The sequence below is a fragment of the Ammodytes marinus genome (assembly GCF_949987685.1).
Source record: "Ammodytes marinus genome assembly, chromosome: 17".
NCBI lineage: Eukaryota > Metazoa > Chordata > Actinopteri > Uranoscopiformes > Ammodytidae > Ammodytes > Ammodytes marinus.
In genome coordinates, this window is record NC_137221.1 from 18,854,366 (window position 1) to 18,867,821 (window position 13,456).

Sequence of the window (13,456 nt, forward strand, 5' to 3'; positions counted from 1 at the left end):
CCCCAAAACAACAACATAACACTGAGAGGAAAATCCCTGTTAGATACTGTATATCTATAACATCTGCATGTTGTGCTCTACTTGAAGGTTCAGTAAGCGGAATGGTCAGTTTAGCTAACTTCCTGTAACTGACTGCAGTTAGCAGTCCCTTCACGTCACCACATTAATGCACTGCGGTCTTCAAGCAGCGAGTTATCTAGCACCATCTCAGATAAGTCAGTGTGATAAAACATGATAAAAATCATCAAAACAGACATTGGAAAGGATTTTTACCTGCTCCGCCATTGTAGCCGCATAAATATTCACCGATCTGTCGCTCTGCGCGTGCACCGGCAGTGAGGCAGTGAATTTTTGCTGATTACACGCAGAGCGGGTGACAGAGATCGGCTTGATGAAACGCGCACACTATGTAAGTTATCACTGTATGAATAAAGAGCGATTGAAGACTTATATTAACATAAATAAATTGCTTACTTCACTTTTAACTTAATATGGGTGACTGAGAGGACTCCAGTGGGCATTTAGTATTTGAACAGAAAAAAACTTGTGGCATAAATGATGCAAAAATGATTACATTATATCTATGAAATGTGATTAAAAAGCTGTTCCAATGATCATCTTTGGACAGAAACCTAATACAAATTAGAATTGAAAACTTGGCACTGTGACTGATTTACATTATCTTAAAAACTTGTAAGCTGAACTAATTGATATCTTTATCTTAACAGTGGACACAAATGACTACATGCACTATACCATGAGAGGGGTCACATGCAGTAACACATCAATCCACCGATAATCAAGAAACAACTCTGCATTTCCCCGAAGAGATTTTTGAAGCTCATTACTATTGAACAAAGCTAGCACCTGTCTGGTAGACAAAGTGGAGCATTTAGCATCTAGTTATCCAGATATTTCCCTTGGGAGTTGGTGACGAACAAAAGAAACGTAAACAAAGACTCAATATTAGACAAATAGACGTACATGTATAGCTTAATGTTTAAATAAGCCACTGTATACCATGAACAAAAACAAGACCACAGCTTGTCATAATTAACGCTGTTTTAACACTAACCCCTTAGTATGCCCGTTAGCGGGCACATTTGTATTTCTCATTCAACACTACCTTTAGCAGGACGTCCACGTATACATTATGCTGCGACATTATCTCCCTGATGTCCCATTTCACTCCGGCCATCATGAGCAACATCTGTTCGTAGTCGATGGCCTTGGCTGCAACAATCCAGTATATGGGTTTACGCAGTTCACTGGCAGTAGAGACGGTCTGACGGAAGGAAGGGAGAGTGTGTGTGTTATTTTATGTTACGTGAGCAGTAAACGGCGACGAGGCAGACATGAAGTCAATGTCTCTTCGTTGCGCTGGTACCATAATGCCAAGCATTGCACAATATTTCCAAGAGTGAAGATATAGAACATGGCATTAATAGTGGTGTTTTGGGCACAACAGTGTACCTGAACATTTAAGTAACACAACAGTGTACAAACATGAAGTGACAGGCAATGTTCTCTACTTTGTTGACTGAATGCTTGGTTGCAGTCACACAGTCATTTGTCACCAAGGAGAAATAAGCTCTTAATGAAAAGAAAACAGGACGGTGATTGCCAATAAAGAAGTGAATGTCACTGGAATATTTTTTTTTTCAGAGCACAACAAATGAAAGCTACTGTGCGCATATGCTACAATGTATCTAGAATACTGCACAAGGAGTTGGAAGAAATGCTGTCTTTTTTGTATTGAATTTTTCATGATATTCAATTCAAATAGTTGCAAAACTGTCTGATCATCAGTATTTCAATTATCGTGCATGAGTCATTACATTCATTTGAACAGTAATGGTAATGGTGATTCTTACAAACATTTTGATTCTATAACAGATTTAAATACGTGAATGCAAAAGCTATGATGAAACTGTGGTCGGATGCCTGGTGAAACCCTACGTGTACTGAACATTGACAGTTAGGGGAGGGAAGGGGCACCAAGTTTACCTGGGAATAAAACTGCTGGAGGAATGGCTTCTTGGCTGCGGGCATCATTGTGTCCAGGTGGGACTGGAGGGATTCAAATTGTTCAGCCAGAAATACACTGAAAAAAATGAAATAAAATAAAAATAAAATACAGTCATTTATTCAGTGCAGTTGTGGCATAATGTGGTCTGAATAATATTCTGGCAGATAAAAGTACTATGTAATACTGTATACTATAGCAGTTACAACCTGTTACAATTCACAAAACATCCTTTTATTCTAGAGCAGCACACACAATAATATTTTACAAACAAAGCTTCTAGTTTGTGATGCACCACTAAATATGGCTCCCCCAGTTTCCATTGTTGTAGCAATCTAATTCCTCCCCACGGGATCATTACAGTTTTATGTAATACATAAAGTTGAACAGACTACAGCGTTGTCACAACATAAATTATCCTCTCGTCCCCGCACTCCGTGGTCATGTTCGGTCCAAATATTTGTGAGTTCTAAATCTTAAAGCCATGCACCTCACACATAGTATAATTTATGTCCCCGGAATCTGGCTGCTGATTTCACTATGAATGGATTTTAATGATCCTTGAGAAAGAAAGACAGGACAAAAACATATTATAAAACAAATATCTGATGGTTCTTAAGTCATATCTTTCATTGAATAAAGACTGACGGGGTGAGTTTGAGTGGCCTTATGTTAAATGTAGAGTCAGTGATTCTGGAGAATGCTTCTTGTTGTCAAAAAATATTTTTTTCATCAAAACCAGTGAATATCTCCTGACGATCCGCTACCTGTCCACACTGTGTTTTCCCCTGAAAAGGATTGCAGAGATATTCACTGATTTTGACAAAAAGTGATTTTGTCAACAGACTGCTGCAGTACAGCGCGGCTCGCACAGTGATTTCTTTACAGTTCCAGGTCAACGACGGCAAAGCAGAAGGAAAAGAAAACAACTCAACACGACTTAGACTAAAGACCCATGAGCTGCCTCCGCTTTCTGTTCTGAAACCTGACCCCACTAGAACGCACCACTCAACAACCAATCGAACAACTATGTAATCCTCCCACATCGATTTCCCTGGCTCTTACTAAGCTGAGTGAAAGGATTCTTTGACATCAGACGACAATACTAAAGCTATTAGACCACAGAATATGTGAGTTTGTAAAAAGGCAAAAAGAAAACATCTCATCAAGATTTTACTGTACAATTGGAGAAACATACTCAAAACAGTGCATGGTATGGTCGGGGCTTATCGCTGTCAGTTGTTAATACAGCCTGACTGATAATGGAGATTTGAGGCTGCTACCAATTTCAGAATTTTACAGTTGAAATCAGCCCTGTGGTATTTTTTTCACAAGTAAAATATATATTTATTTTTTATCAAGATGACTTTATATGAGTGAAACATCATACACTATACATCTTGAGGTCTCTGCTGGATAAACTATATGATGGTGACCCTGATCTTAATTTACCACAATACATTTATTTTGCATGTCCTTGGTGCAAGTTGTTGGACGGCATTAGAACCCATACCATTATATTTTTAATAAGCTAATATCGGTCAAAATACATCATCTGCCTGGCATTTTGAATCTGTTCATCTCAAATAGTTATTAAAAGAAGAACTACATCTTAATTGATATTTAATATTTCAATTTTAGTCAACTAGAAAATATGTGTTGGTATTAAATATTAAAAGGGCTGATTGTATGATGTAAAAACAGAATTGTGAAAGTATCTCAATTATCTACTCGTTAAAGCAACTTGTTTTTTTTCCTTTAACATTCTCCATCTTTTTAAAGGAGGATTCATAACAGAAGTCTTTATATTGAAATATTAATGACCTCTTTGGTCAACAGAAAATCTGAAAGCACTTCATTAAAGACAACCAGCGCAACCATAAATGAGCCCAGTGGACATTTGTTCTTTTCACGGAGCAGAGAAGATCCCATTAAGGTTAACTGGAACAGCTTGTGTTTACTCTCTGCAACACGGTGTGGAAAAAAAAGAGCGCGCACACACATCTGATCACGCTTGTTAAAACACGACATCTGAAAAACGGTTAGAAGTAAAAACAGCAATCGAGAGGGGCACAGTATAGAGCGCCCATCCATCTTAGATTTTTGGCTTAGAGGTCTCTCACACCTCATTGGTGCATCCATTTACATAGTGAACACCTCTCTGCAACTTAAAAGGGAATATGCTGAAGCTGTCAGAGGTGCTGTCTTTTCTTGTAACACCTTTTCAAACTGAATTTCTTTTTTTCATGTAGTTCTGCCAATCTGCCCAGAATAAGTCTGTACGCGCTCTCTAAAGATAATCTTTTCCTTTCAAACTTTACCAAAGAAATATCATCACCCCTGCACTTTGGCTACTTCACCTTCATTATTCTCCTGAGCTGCCTTGTTGAGTGCCTCTGATACATGAAAGACGTTGTGTGAAAGAGTGTATGCCTATTCAGCATCTCTGCAGCAGTGTCCATATGGGCTCTTTTTCTTTCTAAAGCACACTTGTACAGCGCAGGCTTCTAAGGGTCCAAGAGTCGTCAGCGCCGACCATCATTTGACCTTATATGTACGAGGGCGCTTTTGTGTGCGTGGATGTGCTAGACTAAGATACAGCACACTCGCCGGGCAAGAGCCAGACAGTACATCACTAAGTGAGCAACTGATTGCGAGAATTGAACACAAATAGTAAATTATAGGGAGAGGGCCAGGAAATCAAGTGAGGGGTAAAATAAGGTTCTGCGTCTCTCTTTTATATTCAATGATCTCTTTTTTTCCCGTTGTCTTTTCAATTGAACGCTGCAGGCTGTGCAGATCTTTGATGTCCAGGCTGTGTGACGCTGAAATTAAATTACGACCACCTTGAAGCGAGGCAGTGAGCGAGCACCAGCTCCTTAACTTGACCACAGTCAAATGCTTTGATGGATGTAACTGCCACGTGCGAACAGCCCACTGCCAGAACCCACGAGTGACGACACAGCTGTCGTTATCTCTTGCCCTCCATATGAGAGGTAAGAATTATGGATATTGCCCTGTGTCTTAAAGCCTCTGGAAAGCTGGTCTCAAATTGTAAAAATCAATATATGAAATCAAAGTTGGGTGTCTCCATACGCTTTTTTTTTGCATTTTTATGCTTTATTGACAGTGTAGAGACAGAGTTGAAATGGGGCAGAGAGTGGAGTGACATGCAGAGAACGACCGCGGGCTGGAATCGAACCCGGGTCCGCTGCTGGCCGAGGACCATTGGGGGGACGCCCTATCAACTGAGCTAAGGGCGCCCCCCTCCATACGCTTTTACAAAAATCTGATAATAAATGTTCATAAATAAACCAGAGCGTAGCCGGCCTCATCTAACCCGAATATCTGTAAAGTTTATCCAACTCAAATGACAATATCTTTCATTTGGATTGATAAATATGCACTGTCTTCAGATGCCTACTAACTCCCAAAATGACATAGTAAGAATGATTTTGTGTATTTGGGTTGACGGGCTTTAAAGTGTAATTACACTGATTAGTTCAAGTGGTATCACTGCTCAAGTAATTATATGTGGCACTTGTTTTTACTGTGAGTGTTGTGCAGAGTACTTACAGAGACTCAGTTGCCACCACCCTCTGTGCTAGCCCATAGAGTGTGCCACTGTTAGTGAGGATCACCAGTTGGCTGAGATGGGGGCTGGGGACCTTCTCCTTCCTGTCCTCTCCTGGGCCGTGGACTGCTGTGCTCTCCCCCACTGCCTCCTGGAAAAGACATACACACAGTAGGGCAGGCATGTTAGCATGGAGAGTGTTAAAATTAGGTATTTATATTTACCTCAGCTAAGGTGCGGAACTTTTCCATATAAATGAATGTTGGTTACATTCAAGCCTTCGCCAAAAAAGTTGACACAAAGTTAATTAAGCGTATCAGCTCCACAAAACTCTGTCTGTATTGCTCAGTATTGCAGTGTTTAAAAACTGGTGTCAGCCCCTGACGCTAGTGCAGGAGCCCAAAAGAATCCCAAGAAGACTTGAAATGTTTCAGTTGTTGATTCTACTACTAAGAAAAAACCTGGACGAAGAGCAGAAGGAATCAAATCCATGCGTGATCACCTAAGGCTTACCCCCATGTAGATGCAGAGTTCTAGTAATTACTGATAATTTCTCAAGGGGGAAACAGAAGTCACGCACTACATCTTAACTATCAGTGTGAATCGTGAAACGGGGGATTGCTGCTGTGGAAGAGTCCCGTCATACTGTTACTTTAACAGTTGACCTGACACAATAACAGATGTTTTGCTTGCAAAATGAAGACAAGATGTAGATTTATGCTGGTACTGTAGGTAAGCATCAACATAAATTCAATCAACCTTGTGTTACCTCCAAAGCGCACACACTGTAAAATAATGCTGACCAAACACTCTAAAGCGAAAGTATTTATCTTGATATATTCCACTACAGCTCTCCATGCAGAAACTCATTTTATCCCTTCATTTGAAAAACAATGGAAATGGAAAAAGAAAGTTTTCCACGTGAATCCCCTCCCATCAATCACAATAATCTATATTTACGTACAGCCATTCCGATTCCATGCAGGAGGGGGCAGATCATATTATTTTCTATACGGCATGTCATGGAGAAATGATGCATCACACAGGCATGTAGGGCTTTGCAGTCTGCAGCTTCAAAACCCCCTGAAACAGCCTCTGGCAGATCAGTAGCAATCACACAGGTAATGAAGGAATGGGAGCTGTCAATGCTGTACCATATCATCCACTTAAATAGTGCACTCCGGTGCAATTTGGGTCTGATAATGCGTACGAACACCATTACTCTACACGACAAGTTGACAGGTTTTTTACATTTTTTATTAGAGAGACAGAGTACAGAACAAGGAAGTGTGTAAATCAAAGCAGTGCCAGTGCAAAATTAACTTTTTCATGTTTTTTCAACATTAATGTGTCCCTGGTGTGATTAGAGACTCCTCTTTCTTTTTCTCCACCTCCACCTTTCTGAGAACCTTAGTTCAAAAACCCTGTTTGAGATGTATCTCCCTGTGTGACAAGATAAGCCACGCCCCCACTGGCAACCTAACTTAGCACTACCTCCACCTGTGATAAGTCAAACCCCAAGATACTCCTGTATCTAACTGTCAGTTTGAATATAAACCGGCAGTTAGATCCAGGGCCACTCATTTCTAGTAGAAATGCAAATTAAAATTCTGAACCTGACAATGAGCATAATATGTGGCCTTTAATGGTTACACACAATGTTTCATTAAACAGCAAAAACTCGACGTGTCACTAGTATCAGTTAATACTAGGAAAAAAAGTATTCTGTGCTGAAGATGAAACCAGTGTTGTAAAACAGACAGTGAGATTCAGTTTGAAGAAGATGCAATCTATTCAGTAAAGTCAGATATATAAACAGCCCAGCATCCAGGACGAAAATTAAAAGTATGCAGCCACGTGGACAATTTATGGTTCAGAACTGCTAGACTGATAACAACTCCACCTATGTGAAAACTGCAACCTTTTCTGAACCTCTGCGAGTTATCTCTCCGCATTCAATCACACCTCCAGTCAGTGTTGCAGTAAACCATCATCATGAGTATCAAATACATTCTTATATCACATTCAGAAGATCAACGCATGCTCATTTCACTTCCACAGTGGAGGTGATGCCTCCCCTATTGAGGGTGGGATACATCTCTCTCAAGAGCAACTCTCTGCACACATGAACAACGCTACAACTACTTAAAGTCACAAACGTGAATGGAATGCAACACTCCTCAGCACAGATGTTAAAATCAAACCCGTTCAGCCTCAAATTACAGGAACAGAAACAACTGTTAAGAAATATTATCTTTTAGGTTTTTAAAAGGATTCACATCTACATTTTAAGATATTATTTTTACCTTGTTACTTTGCCTGAGTAACTAGCAGCTAACTTTACAACCAGAATTGAAAGGACAGTGCAAAAATATGTACTGACAGCAGACCCTTTGGCATAAGTAGAAGCTTTCACACCTTGGCCTTTGTACAGCTAAAGGCACTCAAAGTCTAGTTATTCTAAACTCGGACTGAAGGGAGAACAACTGCAGCTCTAAAATATAGATGCATTTTATTGGTGTGAAGGATTTTGTCCAAGTAAATATGCAGAGGCACATCAAGCTTGGCTCAATATCAGTCTTGCTGACTATGGCAATAATAATATTCCTGGCCTGAGGCATTTAATCAAGGTTATTATCAAGATTGTTATGATGTCAAAATAAATACATAAATTAACAATGATGAATCATTGCTACAAAGTTGGTGTTATTTCCTCCAGTCATACTTTAAACATTTGGTAACATCTATGAATAAAGAAAAAGTAATGAGTGCTTGAACTCAACTTGTAGCAAAAACAAGGTCAACTAGAACTGCAAGCAGTTGTGAACGGGGGCCAAGCCTCCCACGCGACTCGGGATCGGGCGTCGTCGTCCGCGGCGCCGGCCCTTCGCTTCACGGAATCCGGGGATGTAAAGTTTTTGAATGTGGGATGTTCGGTTTGGGAGTTATAGACCGAAAGGCAAAAAAATGGCAGAGAAAGATGCTCAAGTGTGTTTTTGGCGCCCCCTTTTGGAGCAAATTAAGAAAAAAGTAGAACCAACCTGAGAACCATAGGACAAACACATGTGTGAAGTTTGGTGTTAATAGGATGAATCGTTTTGGATTTAGGAGCAGTTTGGTACAAGGTAGCTAATGTGCAAATCTTTAAAGCGCTACCGTTTGGTCTTCCGATGGTCGTAGAACAATTATTTATACAACTTTTGCTCGTGGGAGTCGGTAGAGCATAATGGTTTTGGTTTCGTCCAAATCGGGCAAAAACTGTAGGAGGAGGAAAGAAATCCCATACGCAAATGGGCGTGGCCTATCTCAAAACATGCAGCTGACTTGTGGGCATCTGTGGATATAAAGTTTTTGACTGTCAGACTTTCGGTGTATGAGTTATAGCCCCAAACGCGTTTTCTTTGCTTTTTGTGGTTTTGGCGCCCCCTATGGATGACATTCGCAAAACTACGTTAGATAGAAAGATGCAGCTCAATGTACCAAACAAGTGGATGTCAAGTTTTTGAATGTGCGATGTTCGGTTGGGGAGTTATAGCAAAATCAAATTGTCAACCTCTCCATTGTAAAGACACTTTTTTGAATTTTCCCATTTTCCCGCCTAAAGACTTAGAAAATGGCGAAAACAGGCCAAAAAATTGAAAAACTCATTTTTTTAATAAGTCCGGCCCACATAGGAATTTCTTGCCCATATTTTTGCCATAGGCTCAGGTATGCCCCATGATAGTCTCCCTTGAGTTTCAAGAAAATCCCTTTTTTTTTTTTTTTTAAGGGATTTTCGCGAATCTTTCAAGCGCTACTGTTTGGTCTTCCGATGGTCGTAGAAAAACTATTTGACCCACTTTTGCTCGTGGGAGTCAGGAGAGCGTAATGCTTTTGGTTTCGTCCAAATCGGGCGAAAACTGTAGGAGGAGTATGTTTTGGTGACTGACACAGTTTTTGCGACGTAGAAAAAGATCTATCCTATCGCAAATGGGCGTGGCCTATCTCAAAAGATGCAGCTGACTTGTGGGCATCTGTGGATATAAAGTTTTTGACTGTCGGACTTTCGGTGCGGAAGTTATAGCCCAAAACGCCTTTTCCTTTGTTGTAGCGCCACCTAGTGGCCGGGATATCTGAATTTTTTTGTCTGCGTACGGGGTACGGGCCTGGATAAGCCATGCAAGTGGCATGTCCCAACCCTTTACGGTTTGGGCTGCAGCACCACTTTTATGTGGAGAAGAATAAGAATAACTAGAACTGCAAGCAGTTGTGAACGGGGGCCAAGCCTCCCACGCGACTCGGGATCGGGCGTCATCGTCCGCGGCGCCGGCCCCTCGCTTCACGGAATCCGGGGATGTAAAGTTTTTGAATGTGGGATGTTTGGTTTGGGAGTTATAGACCAAAAGACAAAAGTAATGGCAGAGAAAGATGCTGAAGTGTGTTTTTGGCTCCCCCTTTTGGAGCAATTTAAGGAAAAAGTAGAACCAGACTGAGAACCATAGGACAAACACATGTGTGAAGTTTGGTGTTAATAGGATAAATCGTTTTGGATTTAGGAGCAGTTTGGTAAAAGGTAGCTATGTGCAAATCTTTAAAGCGCTACCGTTTGGTCTTCCGATGGTCGTAGAAAAATTCTTTACACAACATTTGCTCGTGGGAGTCAGTAGAGCATAATGCTTTTGGTTTCGTCGAAATCGGAGAAAAACTGTAGGAGGAGTGTGTTTTGGTGACTGACACAGTTTTTGCAATGTAGCGAAAGAAAATCCCATATGCAAATGGGCGTGGCCTATCTCATAAGATGCAGCTGACTTGTGGGCATCTGTGGATCTAAAGTGTTTGACTGTGGGATGTTCGGTGTGGAAGTTATAGCCCCAAACGCGTTTTCTTTGCTTTTTGTGGTTTTGGCGCCCCCTATGGATGACATTTGCAAAATTACGTTGGGTAGAAAAATGCGGCTCAATGTACCGAAGAAGTGGATGTCAGGTTTTTGAATGTGCGATGTTCGGTTGGGGAGTTATAGCAAAATCAAATTGTCAACCTCTCCATTGTAAAGACACTTATTTGAATTTTCCCATTTTCCCGCCGAAAGACTTAGGAAATGGCGAAAACAGGCAAAAAAATTGAAAAACTCTTTTTTTTAATAAGTCCGGCCCACAAAGGAATTTCTTGCCCATATTTTTTTGATAGACTCAAGTATGCCCCATGATAGTCTCCCTTGAGTTTCAAGAAAATCCCTCTTTTTTTTTTTTTTTACAGATTTTCGCAAATTTTTAAAGCGCTACCGTTTGGTCTTCCGATGGTCGTAGAAAAACTAATTGACCAACTCTTGCTCGTGGGAGTTAGGAGGGCATAATGCTTTTGGTTTCGTCCGAATCGGGCGAAAACTGTAGGAGGAGTATGTTTTGGTGACTGACACAGTTTTTGCGATGTAGCAAAAAATGTATATATACGCAAATGGGCGTGGCCTATCTCAAAAGATGCAGCTGACTTGTGGGCATCTGTGGATATAATGTTGTTGACTGTCAGACTTTCGGTGCGGAAGTTATAGCCCAAAACGCCTTTTCCTTTGTTGTAGCGCCACCTAGTGGCTGGGATGTCTGAATTTTTTCGTCTGCGTACCAGGCACGGACCTGGATCAGCCATGCAAGTGGCATGTCCCAACCCTTTATGGTTTGGGCTGCAGCACCACTTTTACGTAAGGAAAAATAAAAAGACTAGAACTGCGAGCAGTTGTGAACGGGGGCCAAGCCTTCCACGCGACTCGGGATCGGGCGTCGTCGTCCGCAGTGCCGGCCCCTCGCTTCACGGAATCCGGGGATGTAAAGTTTTTGAATGTGGGATGTTTGGTTTGGGAGTTATAGACCAAAACGCAAAGAAAACGCAGAGAAAGATGCTCAAGGGTGTTTTTGGCGCCCCCTTTTGGAGCACTTTAAGGAAAAAGTAGAAACAACCTGAGAACTATAGGATAAACACATTTGTGAAGTTTGGTGTTAATAGGAGGAATCGTTTTGGATTTAGGAGCAGTTTGGTACAAGGTAGCTAATGTGCAAATCTTTAAAGCGCTACCGTTTGGTCTCCTGATGGTCGTAGAAAAATTCTTTATACAACTTTTGCTCGTGGGAGTCGGTAGAGCATAATGCTTTTGGTTTCGTCCAAATCGGGCAAAAACTGTAGGAGGAGTGTGTTTTGGTGACTGACACAGTTTTTGCGATGTAGGGAAAAAAAATCCCATAGGCAAATGGGCGTGGCCTATCTGAAAAGATGCAGCTGACTTGTGGGCATCTGTGGATATAAAGTTTTTGACTGTGGGATGTTCGGTGTGGAAGTTATAGCCCCAAACGAGTTTTCTTTGCTTTTTGTGGTTTTGGCGCCCCCTATGGATGACATTCACAAAACAACGTGAGATAGAAAGATGCAGCTTAATGTACCAAACAAGTAGATGTCAAGTTTTTGAATGTGCGATGTTCGGTTGGGGAGTTATAGCAAAATCAAATTGTACACCTCTCCATTGTAAAGACACTTTTTTTGAATTTCCCGCCAAAACACTTAGGAAATGGCGAAAACAGGCAAAAAAATTGAAAAACTCTTTTTTTTAATAAGTCCCGCCCAGAAAGGAATTTCTTGCCCATATTTTTGCCATAGACTCAGGTATGCCCCATGATAGTCTCCCTTCAGTTTCAAGAAAATCCCTTTTTTTTTTTTTTTTTACGGATTTTCGCAAATCTTTAAAGCGATAGCGTTTGGTCTTCCGATGGTCGTAGAAAAATTATTTGACCAACTTTTGCTCATGGGAGTCGGTTGAGCATAATGCTTTTGGTTTCGTCCAAATCGGGCGAAAACTCTAGGAGGAGTATGTTTTGGTGACTGACACAGTTTTTGCGATGTAGCAAAAAATCTATCCTATCGCAAATGGGCGTGGCCTATCTCAAAAGATGCAGCTAACTTGTGGGCATCTGTGGATATAAAGTTTTTGATTGTCGGACTTTCGGTGCGGAAGTTATAGCCCAAAACGCCTTTTCCTTTGTTGTAGCGCCACCTAGTGGCCGGGAGGTCTGAATTTTTTTGTCTGCGTACGGGGTACGGACTTGGATATGCCCTGGAAGTGGCATGTCCCAACCCTTTACGGTTTGGGCTGCAGCACCACTTTTACGCGGAGAAAAATAATAATAAAAGGCCCAACAAGATCAATAGGGTTCCCTGCCCCGCAGGGCTTGGGAACCGCGTTGCTCTGCAAAACGCGGTCCCAGCCCTACTCGGGCTTGGCCCCCTAAATAATAATCCCTACAAGAACAATAGGGTTCCCTGCCCCGCAGGGCTTGGGAACCGCGTTGCTCTGCAAAACGCGGTCCCAGCCCTACTCGGGCTTGGCCCCCTAATAAAAGGCCCAACAAAAACAATAGGGTTCCCTGCCCCGCAGGGCTTGGGAACCGCGTTGCTCTGCAAAACGCGGTCCCAGCCCTACTCGGGCTTGGCCCCCTAACTAGGTGACTGATCCCTGTGAAGGGTACAGCCTCAAACAGAAAGACGGACAACATTCCAAACGTTTCACAGCACATGAACATGACAAATGTGCAGCGGTAATGGACTTAATCCAGAGAGGCCATTAGTACCCACCTATAATACTGGCAAATGATTTAAGACTGGGAACATGATACACATGTTTGTCATTTGAAAGGACGGCATGCCAAATAAACAGAAAAAAACAAAACAATATATTGTACAGACATTGCAGATAAATGAAAAAGGACCGCTGCTGCTGTTCTTTTTGTAGTTCCAAAATAGTTTGGCAACAAATCAGAAGAGTGGAGCTACAGAGGGGTCAAACAGTTCACAGTCCTTATGGAAAGCTTTTGAATTCAAAGGTCTTTGAATGATTT

General features: G+C 41.5%; 1 protein-coding gene across 1 annotated transcript in view; it reads right to left on the reverse strand.

Annotated features, from left to right (window-relative positions):
- vps50 (VPS50 subunit of EARP/GARPII complex) overlaps positions 1 to 13,456 on the reverse strand; it is a 127,423-nt gene that overhangs the window by 10,474 nt on the left and 103,493 nt on the right. The window contains exons 23-25 of the mRNA XM_080045172.1: positions 5,603 to 5,751; positions 2,008 to 2,104; positions 1,127 to 1,285 (exon numbers count right to left, since the gene is read on the reverse strand). Of these exons, the coding sequence (XP_079901298.1) occupies positions 1,127 to 1,285; positions 2,008 to 2,104; positions 5,603 to 5,751 (405 nt within the window). The remainder of the gene's footprint in view (positions 1 to 1,126; positions 1,286 to 2,007; positions 2,105 to 5,602; positions 5,752 to 13,456) is intronic.